General features: G+C 53.0%; 6 protein-coding genes across 6 annotated transcripts; 1 reads left to right on the forward strand and 5 right to left on the reverse strand.

Annotated features, from left to right (window-relative positions):
• Positions 1-2,121: 2,121 nt before the first annotated feature.
• Positions 2,122-4,294, reverse strand: mirB (MFS siderochrome iron transporter MirB). The gene is made up of 4 exons (XM_071030397.1): positions 4,003-4,294; positions 3,668-3,938; positions 3,264-3,609; positions 2,122-3,196 (listed from the first exon to the last, which is right to left on the reverse strand). Exons 1-4 carry the CDS (start codon positions 4,254-4,256, stop codon positions 2,265-2,267), a joined length of 1,803 nt encoding a protein of 600 aa, XP_070881381.1. The 5' UTR covers positions 4,257-4,294; the 3' UTR covers positions 2,122-2,264.
• A 1,263-nt stretch (positions 4,295-5,557) lies between these two features.
• On the forward strand, positions 5,558-6,377 carry BJX67DRAFT_297194 (GNAT family N-acetyltransferase). Its single transcript, XM_071026907.1, has one exon. The coding sequence runs from the start codon at positions 5,673-5,675 to the stop codon at positions 6,288-6,290; it is 618 nt and encodes a 205-aa protein (XP_070881382.1). The 5' UTR covers positions 5,558-5,672; the 3' UTR covers positions 6,291-6,377.
• A 741-nt stretch (positions 6,378-7,118) lies between these two features.
• BJX67DRAFT_366404 (amino acid/polyamine transporter I) lies at positions 7,119-9,343 on the reverse strand. Its single transcript, XM_071030398.1, has 4 exons — positions 8,730-9,343; positions 8,167-8,678; positions 7,956-8,117; positions 7,119-7,901 (listed from the first exon to the last, which is right to left on the reverse strand). Exons 1-4 carry the CDS (start codon positions 9,037-9,039, stop codon positions 7,335-7,337), a joined length of 1,551 nt encoding a protein of 516 aa, XP_070881383.1. The 5' UTR covers positions 9,040-9,343; the 3' UTR covers positions 7,119-7,334.
• A 57-nt stretch (positions 9,344-9,400) lies between these two features.
• Positions 9,401-10,725, reverse strand: BJX67DRAFT_366405 (alpha/beta hydrolase). Its single transcript, XM_071030399.1, has 2 exons — positions 10,449-10,725; positions 9,401-10,394 (listed from the first exon to the last, which is right to left on the reverse strand). The coding sequence occupies exons 1-2, from the start codon at positions 10,703-10,705 to the stop codon at positions 9,626-9,628; spliced, it is 1,026 nt and encodes a 341-aa protein (XP_070881384.1). The 5' UTR covers positions 10,706-10,725; the 3' UTR covers positions 9,401-9,625.
• A 197-nt stretch (positions 10,726-10,922) lies between these two features.
• Positions 10,923-11,968, reverse strand: BJX67DRAFT_385657 (aldo/keto reductase family protein; the record flags this gene model as incomplete). The annotated part of the gene is made up of 3 exons (XM_071033912.1): positions 10,923-11,323; positions 11,391-11,826; positions 11,885-11,968. 3 exons carry the CDS (start codon positions 11,966-11,968, stop codon positions 10,923-10,925), a joined length of 921 nt encoding a protein of 306 aa, XP_070881385.1.
• Positions 11,969-12,457: 489 nt separating this feature from the next.
• On the reverse strand, positions 12,458-14,723 carry BJX67DRAFT_297349 (flavin-containing monooxygenase). The gene is made up of 7 exons (XM_071026909.1): positions 14,364-14,723; positions 13,915-14,316; positions 13,525-13,853; positions 13,116-13,456; positions 12,916-13,063; positions 12,757-12,861; positions 12,458-12,693 (listed from the first exon to the last, which is right to left on the reverse strand). Exons 1-7 carry the CDS (start codon positions 14,539-14,541, stop codon positions 12,541-12,543), a joined length of 1,656 nt encoding a protein of 551 aa, XP_070881386.1. The 5' UTR covers positions 14,542-14,723; the 3' UTR covers positions 12,458-12,540.
• Positions 14,724-15,781: the final 1,058 nt, after the last annotated feature.

The raw sequence follows: 15,781 nt of genomic DNA on the forward strand, positions 1-15,781 counted from the left end.
GACTCAGTAACTGGGAAATCGGCGGCTCAAAGCTCACCATTTTCGTTGGGCTGTTTTTTATCTGGCTTAATCCTGGCCACACCAAATACAGACCAGACCGTTGAATGAACAATCCGCCTCGAACCGTGAAATTTCTCGAATAGCTTTTGAAGCAAAGCCATGCGGCACGACAACGGCGTTGACAGCCATGTGTCAGGAGATGAGCGTGCCAGAGATTATATTTCGTTCGCGTCTCATAATATTCTACTCCCAGAAGCTGAAGGACGCATCCTCTCGTGTGGAACGACGCAATCATATCCTCCGCGCCTGGCGCGGACACCCCAACACATATACAGACAAGACAATGATGTCCGGCCGTTGCGATTATCAAAGTGCTTGAAATTAATCCATCTTACGATGCACCTGCGGAGGAAAATGGTAGTTGTTTTACCGCAATGACTGACTTTCCCATAGATGCATGTGGCGTTGTATAAGGAACTGCCCCGATCCTGCTCGCGTAGCGTCGTTCAAGCTTGCGCTGGAGCGGAACTCGTCCACCTGAAATTATCTGGACGTGCTAGCCATGCCATATGTAATGACAGTGGCCCAAATATATTGAAATGTTTCTGTCACATGTCGCCGCTTGCTGAAGTATTACCTGCCTCCGGGTCGCTGGGGAGTCATCTAACGCCCCGCTTGACATCTCCTTGAGTTTCCAGAGCTCATCCTGAAACGCATGTTTGGGCTGCTAAGATATGTTCCCTTTTTGCTCGTGTACCCTCCCGCCTCCCCAACCCCACTAACCCATTATCTCGCGCTACATCTGTCGCTAGTTCCTCCATCCAACCTGTTCTCCCCCTTTTACTCGAGCCCAATACAAACTTCACGGCGGGCCCAGAATAAAACCACCGGATCCGGTCTCGAGTGGTGAGCAAATCGTACCATCTCCCTCATCCAGGGGCCCCGCAAATGATGAACACCAATTCACATCTGCCACTTTGTTGTAACTTGAAAGGAGGAGGACCCCACCTGATAATGGAGGTTGACTATCCAGGGATTGTACAACGCACGGTTCATGGTGAACAGACCAGAGGGTTGATGCTATATCAATATTGCCTACGTTCTGACAGACAGCCCCAGTGGTCGGCTCGTTGAAGCCGTGAAGGCAGAAGGAGGGTGTAAATTTCTGACTCAATTAGTGAAGAGACCTGGACTAAGGTTGAGTTTTCGACCTTGCCGGCGGAGCAATGTACTGGGATTGGAAATGGCTTGAAAGAGAATGTTTTGTCACGCGGAATTTACATGACCATGACGTACCCATATTATACCGCGGATCAGATAAGATGCATGTTTCAAGCGTCGGCGCTGTCTCTCCCGTTCCAAGGACGCATGAAAAAATCCCAGCGCTCTGAGTGTCAGGCTTCCAGTCTGAGGGAGTATTCACTGCTGCTTGCCTGTCCGAGGAGAATCTCCGCTTCTCAAGAGAGAGATCAAGGGGAAGGGGGGAAGAAAATGAAGAAACCGCAGACCCTGCCAAAGATGGGCTTCTCTTCAATCGACCTCGTTAGAGGGGAAAACCCCACCCTCAAAAGAGTGTTTTCGTTCGACCCACGCCTCTCTCCCAAAATCCGCGGGTCCTCAGAATGGAGTCTTGGTGGGTTTCTGTAGGCTTGATCCCCCTCCGCGGGATATTTAGGATGAATGGATCTGATCTTGGAAAACAATGGGACGAATATTCGAATCCAAACTCCATTCCCACCCCCACCACGCTATTGCTATTCACAAGCCGCTTGGTGCGGAAAGCGAGGCACATGCCTTCGAAACCAAGGGTCAGCTTTGACGCCATGCAGCTCACTAACTGTCTCGTCGTCCTTAGTACCCAGGGCATGGGCTGGTGGGACTAGATAATCTAATCTGATAATCTTAGCGCAAAGTCCTCTTGTCGCGTCCGAGATCGGCGCTGACACTGGAAATCAGGATCTATCAGTGACCTTGTCGGGCAACCCTGCTGAGAGGAAGGGGTGTGCGTGGGCATCGCCTCGTTATCTGATCTTGAGAAATGCGGCCGCATTGAGCACAGGACTCGCACTTGTGACACGCGCAGGTTTAGTGTTGTATACATATTAAGATCAAGTCTATTACGTAGAGACTCTCAGTGCCTCGCTGCTATTATCTGTGAATATCGTCTATTTGTGAAATACACTTTGCTCAACCGCAGCACAACGCGATACTCCAACCCAAGACATACCAGCTACCAAGGCCAGAATCAAACCTAACCTGACGGCCTAGAACACAACACCTTTCGTTTGGGTCATCTTGCCAACATTATAATTCCGGATCATCCACACCCAGATAAAGGAGAGAACCATTAGTCCCGTCCCAGCAGCCAACATCCTCGTCTGGGCGTAGCCGTAGGATTCTTGGATCGCGATACGCTCAGGGCTATTCTTGGGGTACTTTAGTTGAGCAGGCAGCGAAGAATAGATGGTCATGATATTCGGGAGGGCAGATTCAGGAAGATTCCGCTGCAACGCAGGGAGGAAGGTATTCGTCCAGATCGCACCGGAGATGGCGTTCCCCACTGCGCCGCCGATACCGCCGGATATAAAGAGGACGGCGAGGGCTGAGGCGACGTGCTGGTGGTCGACGGCCGCGAGGACCGCGAGCTGCATGATAAGGATGAAAATTGCGCCGCCGACGGAGATGAAGATCTCGCACATGACGATGTACCCGATGTACTGGTTTGGCTGGCGGAAGTGGATCATCAGGCCCTGTGCGAAGATGTACAGCGGGACGGCGATGAAAAGGAGCCAGCGGAAGTAGCCGGTCTTGCGGATCGCGTACCCCACGCAGAAGAGGAGGACGCCCGAGACGACCTGGAAGGTGCTCCCGACGTATCCGGCTTCCGCGACGCCGAGGTTGCTGACGACTTGTAGGAAGGAGGAGAAGTAGCTGTTCCAACAGTAGTAGGACATTTGGTATGTGGCGTCGAGGAGGCATGCGCCGACGACGGTGCGGTCGGTCAGGAACTCGTATTTGAGGAACGGCTTGGGGGCCAGGTAGCCTTGGTAGAGGACAAAGAGGACCATGACGACGAAGCCGGTCACGATCATCGCGATGATGTAGTCTGTTTGCCAGCCGTTGGGGGCTGTGGTTGCGAGCGTGAATGGGAGGAGGAACACAGTGAGGCCTCCGGCGAGGAGGATGACTCCGGGGACTGCAACACATACATTAGCGCTGGACGTTCTATGTTGACATACGCCAGACATGAAGGAGCGACTCACTGTCAAGTTCGAAAAAGTAGTGCTGAATGGCTTGGATGAAGTTTCGGCCGCTGCGCTCCGTAGGAGCGATAACACCTTGCTTCTCGGCTTTGGTCAAGCTGACCTTGAGGACCACGTAAATAGGGAATGCCACAATTGGGATAATAATAGCGAATGCCCCGAAACCCCAGCGCCAGTTGACATTGACGAGGAACTTTTCAGCGGCCTTGGACCCTGCGAACGCCGTAATCATATAGGGAGACGAAGTGAAGGCAAACGCGATACCACGATTCCTCAGGTTGGTCACATCGGCTGCGAGGACACAGATGATATAGTTGATGCCACCGAATCCGACGGAATAAAATACCTGTAGTGCGTCGATTATTAGCGGCTGTCCTCCCTTGCCCAAACGTAAAACATCTTACCTCTGCCGCGCAGTACGTCTCAAGATTCTTAGACGCAGCAAGCATGATCAAGCCCAGCGTCGCAAGACCGACCATGACCAAGAAACCCTCTGCGCGCCCCCAGACGTCCAGCAATTTGGCCACGGGAATATACAGCGCAGAAGTCATGGCGCCCGAAACAACGCTGATCACGGTCAAGAGCGAGTGGCTCTGAAAACTGCTAGTGGCGTACGGGGTCAAGCTGTAGAGAATGGCTGTCCTGAACCCATTGGCCAGAGTAAGGAGCCAGAGACTAGGGAAATTAGCAACGTAGACCAGATACTCGGATTTGGTTGGGATATGCGATGGAAACGCACAGACACAAAATCGCGGCAAGCGACTTCTTGGACCAGACCAAGGTCACGGCCTGCATCTTCTGGACACCGCTCTGGGCGTGCGTAGTGGGAACAGCATCATCGCTGCCGCTGTCGTTCAGACCAGCTTCCTTGTTGTCTGCAGTGGGTGCCTTTTCAGCGACAGGAGACTCAACGTCCGCGCGAGGCGAAGGCTCTTCGGCCTTGCCCGCCGTCTTCCGACTAAAGGGCACTTGGAACTTGTTATGAATCGCCATCGCTGCTGAATCCTCAAGTGGCGAAGCACAAGACAGGCGCAACAACAGATGGAAAATCAAAACTGCGAAGCTGGAAGGGCGAGACTTGTATTATTATAGACTTTCCGACCCCACTCAAAGCAGGAATGTTAACCGGAACCGACAATCCCCGAAGTCGGCTGCTCTGAGGGAAGAATCGGTCTCAGCTGGCGCGAGTGACAGTACAGAATCATGTCAGGCCATTGTGGCGCATCGGAGATCCGCTCGACTGATTGATTAGATTCGATGAGATTGATAAAAATCACAGAGAAAAAGTGGGCGTCCACCCCCAACGCTGGTTTTTGGCTCGTTCCTTGGCGAAAAAACTCTGAGGTTCCTTCTCGGCATTCTATAGGGTCGAGACTCGAGGCCAAGCAAGCACTGATGGGGGTCTTTAAAGACGCAATCACGAGGCATGGTGTCTCAAGTGGGTCATCCCTACTGTTGGGTATTGAAATGTGACAGTATGCAGCTCTGCGCGGTAATGCGAAGTATGGTTCGCGAGGAAATGCAGAATTGGTTGGGAAGAATGCCTTTGAGAAGCAATCTGCACAGATACCGAGTGAATTCCCCCGCGTTGCTTTGATTCCAACACCTCGAGCACAGCATCAATGGCTCAACTGTAAGTGACGGACTGTGGTGACTGTGGGCAATGAAAGATTACTAGACCATCTCAGGTATTCTAACATGCCGCTCGTCACGCTAGCACTGGCAAAGAGGGTCCGCAGTGGGAAAACGGATGGAAATTACGTCGCCTGCGGAGGTGAGACTCTGGCCTGTTATCAGCATCTAATCTGATCTAAATGGCTTGGCGCCAAGACCAAGTTTCCCACAATCGCCCGTCCAAACAAGCGACCTGAGCGTTCGCATTTCATGAGTTTTTTCTGTAGCAGAATTTTAGTCTCACGGCCTGTTGGTAGCTCGAATTTCCGCTTGATCGGCGACAAGTATGCGTCATTCAAGAGATCGGGGGCCCCATCAGCGCTTGAACATCGCTTCCGACACGGCAAGGATTGAAAGAGCTTTTCGCTCCTGCAGCCAAACTTCGCACTATGCCAGGAAAGGCGAGGACACAAATCGTGGAGCCCTTACCAATCCTTTACCTATTTCACTGCACGCGTTCCAGCACTCCTGCCGATGCAGCCCGATAATCGGGTTGCAGTCATAAAAGGCACAGGCGGCGGAAGACCATCCCATTCCCCGACCAAAGCCTAACAGTCACCATCCACAAGCTCCTCTGTCAGTTTTTTCAGTCAAGTCCGCAGCTTCTACTGCTTAAACAACCTGATCCAGTTTACAATCTCCAGACAACGCCACACCGAACACGTCAGGCCAAGAAAGCATAAATAAACCAACCCTTCCCCCAAGCCCACGCGGGACACGGCCAACACACCAGCCATGACACAAGCAACATTACAGTCCGCGCGCCTCAAGCTCGTCCCTCTGGGACAAGAGCACTTCGAGATCACCTCAAAACTCGACCAAGACCCCGAAGTCATGAAATACATCGGCTTCGGCCGCCCCCTCACCCTCGACGAAGCAAAGGAAGTCCACGAATGGCTCCTCAGCACCGCAACCGCCGTCTCAGGCCTCGGCCTAGGAACCTGGGTCGGGTACACCAACGACGACGAGCCCATCGGGTGGTGGATTCTCGCCCCAGCACCGATAGAGAAGGACAACGACAAGGACAAGCCGACCTCGACCGAAAACTTCAGCAGAGAGCGCTCGGAGTTCGGATACAGACTGCTCCCGCGGTTCTGGGGGAAGGGGTACGCGAAGGAGGGGTCGAGGGAGTTGCTAAGGCATGCGTTCCAGGATCTTGGGCTTACGGAGGTCTTTGGGGAGACGATGACGGTTAATGCGGCGTCGAGGGCGGTTATGGCGAAGTGTGGCCTGACGCATGTTGATACTTGGTTTAATGAGTATCCGACCCCGCCGCCTGGGATCGAGGAGGGGGAGGTGCGGTATCGGATTACGAGGGAGGAGTGGGAGGCGCAGAATTCCGTGCAGTCGTAGTCGGCTCCAAGCTTAGTTGTTTGTACCAGGCCAAGTATGCCAAAGACATACTCAATGGAACTCAATAAGTATTCCTACAAATATGAATCCCAAAGATACTTCTGGTGCCAATTGCGCCCGCAGTCGCCGTTTTCTGGCCAATCTTGGGATCCTGGACACGGCCAGATTAAACAGTCAAAAATGCCTCGGTGGGTTGACCAGTACTGCGAGCCTGAGACGGCCGAGTGGGACGGACAAAGCACGCGCCGAGGCAGAGACCTCCATTCCCAACGAAGCCAAAAACATCGTCCCAGAGAGTTTTGGGGTTGGAACTCTCGCTACCTGCTCCTGTTTCGCTCTCAACATATTCATCACACGTACCTCACCCCACCGACTGCCCACACTCCCTCACGAAGCAAGTGAAAATTCAAACCTAGGCAGGTTGTTCGGGTGGGGTGTGTGTGGGTCGCATTATCTGATTAGATTGATAGGTTGTTCCCGCCAGCCACTATTTACCAGTATTGTAATACATGGTCATACGTCGTTTCCAGTGGTACGATATACCCACGTTTTGTCGCCCACGCGAAGCCTGCCAGAAGTCCTGTGTCAAAACACCCGGAGGTTTGTTATACGAATAGTGGATCGTTAACTTTGGCGACAACCTTGATATCATTATACGGAGCTCACGCAGAGCGGACGTCCGTAGCTTGGCCAATTTCGAAAATCCCACAGTACGTACTGAGGGAGTTATCCGACCAAATGCATGGCTATAGTCCGCCATCGCGGGATGCTCTCGACTCTAAATCCAACTATCAATAATGGATAGCGCGGTTAAGGAGATCATCAGACTCATAAAAGAAATCATCATATAATCATACATGGCAATCACCACGCAGAGTGACTGGAGACTGTAGTCGGGATTCCATCCCTCCGATCCGATCCAGGATGGATCAATGATTCCAGCTGTCGTGCAAATAACTGCGTTTCGTAGACCCAGGCACGTATGAGCCGCCGTGGTCCGTCTATCTACACCATTTTAAAATTCAAGAAACGCCCAAGCCGAACTCAAGACACCTCCCTCCGCAACCACCACCGCCTCAACCAGTAGAAGAACAGTCCCAGGGCCCAAAGCGCAATGAGCACGCCCGCTTGGAAGGGAGCAAACACAGCACCCCGCGCCACAACAAACCCGCTCACAAAGGTAAAGATTACCGGAATGACGAGAAGCGGTTTATACGGTCTGTGGAGCTTCGGTTCGCGGAACCTTAGAACAATTGCACCGACCATGGCCAGGAAGAAGAAGCTGTATTCTCCTAATCCGTTGAATGTGATGAGGGCGCGGAAGTTGCCGAAGATTATATATAGCGCGGAACAGGCTGTGCCGAAAACAAGTGCGTTGAGGGGCGCATCGGAGTCTGAGGCTTCAGAGGAAGGTGAGGGCGTCTCATCCCTTCGACCGCCGATGTACCCGACTTGGCCGAGAAATCGAGGTAGCCAGTCCTTGTTCGACGCAGCTACGATCATTCGGCTCCCGACGAAGGAGCTCGAAAGTAGCGAGCCGGCAACGACGACACAGATGAGGAAGGAAGCTGCGAGGCCGACTCCAGGGCCTAGGAGATGACTGAAAGCAGTCTGTCAGGAGGTTAGTATCGGCTGTACGTCCTTGTTCTGTTAGAGGACACATACAACGGCCACGCTGTCAGTGGTCGAAACCACGTCCCACGGAAGCAGGACGTAGTACGCAGTATTTACCGCAATGAATCCGGTGATAATAATCGGAATCGCCATGTTTATAGCAAGCGGGAGTTGACGAGCAGGTGCCGATAGTTCAGCGGTAACGTAGATTGCCTTGATAGATTTGTCAACATGGGTACCAAGTACTATAGAGGTGGAATACCTTGTCCCATCCGGAGTAAGCCCACAACGCGCCATAAAGCGCAGCAGAGTAATGACCCAGCAATTCCCAGCCATGGAGCTTACTCCAGTCGATTTCCGACCCGTCAGGCCCGATACTTGTCCTGTAACCGAACCAAGGCTTGTTCAGCCAATCTTCTCCAGTATTATCAACATCCCGCGCAGCAAGATGGTAAAAGGCAAACGCGACCCCCGCGATAACAGTCGCGGCGATCGCTATGAACTTTGACGTGACGAAGAAGTTGTTCAACCGGGTAGTCACTTTCGTGCTGATGCCGTTGGCCATGCTGAATATTATGAGGACGAGGACCGATAGAAGCTTGTGAATAGCACCCTGCGTCCGGTTGTTCTCTCCGACGGCAGAGAAAATGCTCTCGACAAAGACGATGCTCATGATCGCCAAGGAGGCCGGGATAACCGCGATGATCCAGGTCCATGCCGCCAGGAAGCCAAAAACATCGCCAAAGATGTACTGTAGATACGGCTGTACACCTCCTATAACACAGTAAGCTTCCGTAACCAGAGCGATGGCAGAGGAGTGCATACCTTCTCCCGGAATTGCCGTCCCAAGCTCAGCCATCGTCGCCGCACCCGTCCAAGCCAGAATCCCGCCGACCAGCCAGACGACCAACGCAAACCCCGGCGACGGAACATTTGTATCGATCGAACCAGGCGAGGTGAAGATGCCACTCCCGATGACAATGCTGATTATGATGCTGAAGGCCTCGGCGGTTCCAAGGTTGCGCTTGAACGAGGTCCGTGGTTCGGCGGGCGCCGAAGCCTCTTCGATTGTTCCGTATTCCCCGCGTTGGTGGTCCCCGAGGAGAGGGGCCTCGCTTCCCTCACTGGCCGGCATTCTCGCTTCAAATCAAGAGACGAGGTCAACTTGGATTGCTGTCGTGAGTGGGAGAGGTGGACGAGGTCGGAGTTGGAGTTTTTGATCGAGGCGGGTGTAAACATTCCCCACATGGCGTGATAATTCGCAAGATGACGATCCAAGTGGGAAAACCCACAAGAATAGTGAGGATGAGGCAGGTTCGACCCCAGTCCCTCAGTCACTTCTCTTCGGGTGATGAAGCTGCTTCTTGACTCACCCTGTTGGTAACGACTATGCCATTTTTTCTGCGCCCAGCCAGCTGTTTTCACTTACAGCCACAACTTCTCCTACCAACACAGGCCCCTAAAACACGGCCGCGAGCCCATACCAACACCCGACTCCCCAGGCAAGTGCAGACTGGCCTACGTACGAGGAGGATATCAGATTATGTATTAAGCACTCTAATATCCCTCTGGACGGCACTTCTGCTAGATATCCTGTTGTCATCTAGAACGCGTAGTCCTTGGCGATTAAACGCATCCGTAATATATATACAATGGACACTCGGTCAAACTTCGCGAAGCACATACCAGTATACATAACTATTACCTCCTGCTCCGAATGATTACTCGGTGACCTCGCTCCTAGGAACAGGCCACTCCTCAAAGAAAGTCGTAAGCCCCCGACTCATCGAACAAGCCATAACAGTCCCATGGTCCTCTCCTCTATACTCCCCAAACGAAACCGCATGCAGCCTCGTACACCCCTTCATCATCCCCAGAAGCTCAAGAACATTATTCCTCATATTCAAAATCGCAGCAGTTCGCTTCCTGGCCTCCCACTTATCTTCGGGCTCATCGTTCCACTGCGGCGGATCCTGCTCCAAGCCACCAAGATACATCATCAGCGTCGGGAATGTCTCTTCACCGCGCCCGTCCACCCGCTCGTCTTGGATCTTCTCGATAAACGACCGAGCTTCGTCGAGAATACACTTCTCATGCCACCATATCGACGGACTACTCGCGATATACGCATCGAACATCCCGGGCCTCGTGAAGAGCGCATGAAGCGCAAATAACCCGCCATACGAATGCCCGTACAGCGCCTCTCTTGAGACCGTGAGATTAGGGAATCGCCTCCGCACAGCCGGACGCACAGTGTCGGCGATGAAATCAAGAAGCACGTCCGCGCCGCCGTACCCCTCGACTGGCTTTCCGGGAGTCGGGATCGTAAGGTCCGAATTCCGGCGCAGGCGGTGGTACAACTTCCCCGTCCCCGCGAGCGGATACCCGATTGCGACGATGATGCCGCCGCCCGCGTAGTGCGATTCTGCGGAGCGGCGCCAGGAGGCTTCAGTTGCTGTTAAGAAGAGGGCGTTGCCGTCGACGATGTATCTATCTCGCCTGTTAGCATTGTATCCTGATTGGAGGGTTTGGGGCGCGTGGTACATGACAGGTAACTTATTCCGATCGCTGTCGGGATCATGCTCTTTGAAGTGAAGCGGCCACGATATTTGGATTAGGTACTGTTCCCCGCGCGCATTGGAGAGGTAGAACTGCTCCGAGTTCGGGAGGGTGATTCCCGTTGGTGTGTCGGTTTGGGTCATTCTGCGCGCTGTGAGCGAGGGAGGTCGATTGGGTATGAATCGGGGGCGGAGGATCTTGGTAAATATTGCTCGTGAAGGCTGCGCAAGGAGTGTGCGCATCCCAGGGTGAGGTTCTTGCGAGGTTCAGGTTTAGGCTCGCCTCCAATCGATCGGCGTCGGAACTTCATTTTATCTGATCCACTGGCTGTATTACCGTCTTGAATACCGTAACTATAACCAACACTTGGAGATGTATTTTTACAGAACCGGAGACCATGGCATCGTTCTCCAAGTGCTCTTGCTTCTGAGGGGAGATTTCCAGCAAATACAAGGACATTTACAGATTCAACAACTTCTCAAACTCCCCGCCATATCGCGGCCCCTGAACAGGCATCGTATCCATAACCCTCTGCAACTCCTCAAGCTCCTCCGCACTCAAGGAAACATCCTTACTCTTCAAGTTCTCCAAAACCCTCTCCTCCGTCTTCGAGCCTGGAATGGGAATCGCCCCCTGCGCCCGTACCCACGCAATCGCGACCTGGCCAATGGTTGTACCTTTGCGCTTTGCAACTGCCTCCACGGCCTCGACGATCTTGGCGTTGTTATCGAAAACCTCCGGCTTGAATCGCGCCGAGAATTGCTGGATGAAGTCGTTGGCACCAACATCTTCGTATTTGCGGAATCGGCCAGTCAGCCAGCCGCGGCCGAGAGGGCCGTATGCGATCATAGGGATGTTTACTAGAACCGTTAGTTCTTGCTGTCCAGGTGCAGAAAGGAGAGGAGGGGGCAGTGAGGGAAAGCATACACTCCTGGCACGTCTCAGCAATCCCATTCTTCAGCGGATCCGGCGTGAATAGACTCAATTCGATCTCGACCCCCGCAAGAGGATGAACCGCATGCGCACGACGGATCGTCGCCGCACCGGCTTCACTCAGGCCCACGCCGCCGATTTTCCCTTCCTTCACGAGCTGCGCGAGGGCGCCGACAGTCGTCTCGATGGGGACTGTGGGATCGACACGGGCGCATTCGAAGATATCGATCTTCTTGACGCCGTCGAGGACTGCAAGAGCGTTTTTGACGGAGGCGCGCACGGCCTCGGGGGTGCCCTCGGGGGTGTGTGTTGCGCCGTTGTAGGCGCCCTTTATGCAGAGGATGACTTTGTCGGCGTCTTCGGGGTACTGCGTGAAGTAGTATTTGAGGAGGTGGAGAGAGTTGGCGGTGGGTGTGCCGTAGTGGATGCCCTGGTGGAATTTTGTTTAAGCTTGTGCTCTGTTTTTGAGATTATTTTGGGATATTCACCCCGTTCCAGAGATTGGCGCCCTGTTCAAGAGCGGTCTTCATGATTTTTGCGGCGATGGGGTAGTCGACAGGTGCCCATGGCATGGTCAAGCCTAGGATAGAACTGGGTCAGGACCCGGACTGGCTTTGTATAACTAGATTGGTGGAGTACGTGCTCATAAGGCCATAGCCGATAGGGCCAACTGCCTTGCCGACGACACTTGTAGGTGCTACTCGAGGCATCCTGATGGCGGTTGTTGTAATTGGAAGGATGAGATGTGATAAAGATGAAGTGAGATGTCCTTGGATAGATTCAACAGACAAACTCTTTGTTGAACTCGTCTTGATATATGCATCTCGCGCAACAGGGAAAAGCGGAGTTAAGTTAAAGGATTATTATCTCCATCCCATTGTAGAGTCCTCAATCTGCTTCCAGCTTGAATCAGGGGATAGAGAGGAGTGATTCTGTTGGATGGCTAAGTCCGGGTGCTCCTTAAGTCCGGTGGAGGGTCCTTTGGACGAGGCCCCCCGATGGAATGGGACGGAGTTCGGGAAGCGGAGGGAACTTGGAATAAACATTCCGGAGGAGATTATCTGACCATTATTATTGTCTTCTTAACTCTATTAAACAGTAGTGTATCACAATCTATGTATTACCGCCGCGTTGACTAGCAAATCTACAGCCCAACCCTCTGTCTCAACAGAGCCACAATCCCCATAAACCAGGATATACGGCGCTGAAGACGGCTGCGATAGAGGCTAGGGCTAATAACCAGCAGCAGAGCCAGGACTAACCGCTTCCATTTCGGAGATGCTGGTTTCTGAACCCACTATCGTCTCTCAGTTAATACACCCACCATTAGGCTTCGATGACGAGCGAGGGGAAAACAAACCTTGATATCCCAGTCCTTCCACACGGGAAACAAGCTTCTGTACCAGAAGTGTGCTTGTGTCCATGGGTAACCCAGTGCGTTCCAGCTTTTGCCGTTGACATACCACTGCAAGTCGTGTTAGTGTTTCAGACAAAGAGGAAAGGAAATGGCGAAACGTACCGAGGTACACCCTAAATGCCAAACGGTGTTCTTGAGAGTGGCTTGGATATCCTCGATATATTTGTCCTCAGCCTCGGCCTTGACTTCGACCGACGCGGCGGATCCGTCAAGTACGGGCTTTAGAACCCGAAGAGCGTAGTTTACAGAGCTATACCCAGATTAACAACTTAGTCTGGAACTAGAGAGATCTTGGGGAATACTTTTCGGACGCCATGATAGCAGAGGTGTGGCCAGTCACGGTATTTGGACCAAGCAGCATGAAGAAGTTCGGGAATCCGTTCATTGCAGAGGTGTTATACGCCCCTGGACCGTCTTGACGGCTCCAGTGTTCGTCAACGGTCGTTTCGTTCCGGCCATGAACTTGCATGCCTGGCAAGAAGCGGTTGGTATCGAAACCGGTTGCGAGGACAATCACATCGGCGGGAATGAGGCCGTTGGAGGTTACGAGGCCCTCAGGAACAATTTCGAGAATTTTTGCGTCCGTGAGGAGATATTTGTCATTGTGTAGGGAGTCGAGGTAGCCGCAGTCGAAGATTCGGCGCTGGTGGACGCGGCTGGTTAGATTGCGATAATGGAAATCAAATGGCGCGCTGAGGGGTTTTATAGTACCTTGCAGCCCACTTCGAATTCCGGGATGAGAATATCGTGATACTTTGCTGGCGCCTTTTTCCGCATATATGCCTCGATCTCCTTGCGCCGCTTCTGGCGGTATTTGGCGCTAGCCTTGGTCATGGGGAAAAGCTTCCAGTCTTGTTCTGCAGCGAGATAAATTGCGAAACGGTGGAGGCGCTGTGCCAGGGGGATATGCTCAAACGCCCATAGCATAGCTTTGGGGTAGGTAAAGTTCAGAGCTTCGACAACCCAATGCTGACTGCGGATAACTTGGGTAACTGACCCGGACTTGTCCATGATGGCGGGTACGATTTGTGCGGCGGTGCCTTATTCTCGTTAGTGTTACGCCGATACATAAGCACAAAGGCCTTTTGAGGGGTGACGAACATCCATTGCCAATGACCACGACCTTCTTTCCCTCCAAACTGGCGCCGTGGTTCCATCGCGCGGAGTGGAAAATAGAGCCGTTGAATGTTGATGCCCCTGGGATATCGCACGGACGAGGCTCGACCAAAACTCCTGTCGCACCGAAAAGAATCTGGCATTCATGGTAAGAAATCTCGTGCGTGTTAACGTTGCATAGCTCAATCAGCCATCGCGATGCATCCGCCCGCCAAATACACTTCTTGACCTCAGTAGAGAAAACCATCTTCTCACGCAGCCCGTATTGGTTCGCAACATCTTGCTGGTAGGCTTTGATCTCCTCGTACGAAGGCATCAACTTGCTCCATCGTGGATTCGGCGCGAACGAGAAGCTATAGAGCGCGCTAGGAATATCGCATGCACACCCTACAGATCCTGTTAGTGCGATAACAGAAGTACCGATGGTCCCATACCAGGGTAAGAGTTGATATGCCACGTCCCTCCGCAGTCGTCATTTCGCTCAAAAAACCGGATGTCGTCCAATTGGTACCATCTTTTCAGAGTGGCTCCAAGCGCGATTGCGCTGATCCCTGTGCCGACACAGGCGATCTGGCTGTAGGACGGGATGGACTTGAAGGTTTCTTGCGCCATCGTTGGACAACTGCCAGGACGAACTACGGGCAAGGGAATCCTGAATCAGGTATTTGTGCCCCAGATTTTGATAACAAAGAATGCCCTCTCCCCGCATGAGGGGATCCGCTACGGTCTGTTTTTGACGATCGCCGGTTTTCTACCGAGGTAAGGGGGGAAAGGCGCAATCATCGTGGACGGGCCTATGTGTTGGGAAGCTTGTGCCTCTTCACATTCGTGAATTTGTTGAGCCCTCTTGGAAGCCGAGGAGTGAATGAACTCTCCTCCACGTTCTTTTCCTCGTTCGCAGGCCAGACCCCGATCTCGTCAACCACGCAGGATTGGCTTCCACGCTGCTGGAACCCCCATCGACACGAATTGATGCATGTTTGGTATTGTCCTGGAATATCAGAGACTCAGCCCGGTATCTCGAGCAATTCAGCACTTAGCTGAGAGCAATTTGGTGAGCTCGACGGATCTCAGCTTCGCGTTTCTTGAGGTGTTGAGCGACACAATCTCACAGCACAGCCTCGCCGACTGCATGCCTGCTCCTGGGGGTAAATGATCGCAGCGAAGAAGCTGGGCATCAAGAGAACGACTCAAATGGTTGAGCCTCCTCTCCTGCCTGAGTTGTGCCTCACGGTTTTTCAACCAACAAATCATCGATAAGTAGTCGGGCTGTGCAGCCTTGCATTCGAACTGTCCCCATCACCGGTCCGACCCTCCTGCGGCTTGCCGCCGTCTTGTGTCTCACACGAGCAAATATTGCCCAGTCGCTTTTTTCAAAAATGCGCCTCACTCGAGGAACATCTTCTGGAGAATCGGTCGGTTGCTGGATTTGTGAAACGATCGTGTCATCGTGCAGCGCGACGATCACAGGTTGGATGCTGTCCGCCAATCGTCGCCTTGCAGCCCGCCATGTTAGCGCCCAGCCGCAGCTCGCGCTCCGTCAGGCACAGCGAGGGTCGAAAAAGAAAAGGGAAGCTCAGCCTCGTCTTGCGGTGTGGTTTTAACAACCCCATTGTTCTGATGAGATTTCCATGGACGATTATCGACCCTCCTAAACGTTCTATCGGACTCGCACCGCCGCAACGATGAGTAAAGTTTCGGACCCTCCCCCCGCGCCGCGTGAGGTGATCCAGATTTGGGAAGAGACTGGTACGGGAGTGCCCTTGGAATCCGCCTTGGCTGTCGGCGCCTAACAATCATCGATAGATTCCAAGGAGTGGCATGACCTTGGTTGTGATTTGGATATTTTGGA

This window comes from Aspergillus lucknowensis (genome assembly GCF_044049455.1).
Source record: "Aspergillus lucknowensis strain CBS 449.75 chromosome Unknown BJX67scaffold_68, whole genome shotgun sequence".
Classification (NCBI taxonomy): Eukaryota; Fungi; Ascomycota; class Eurotiomycetes; order Eurotiales; family Aspergillaceae; genus Aspergillus; species Aspergillus lucknowensis.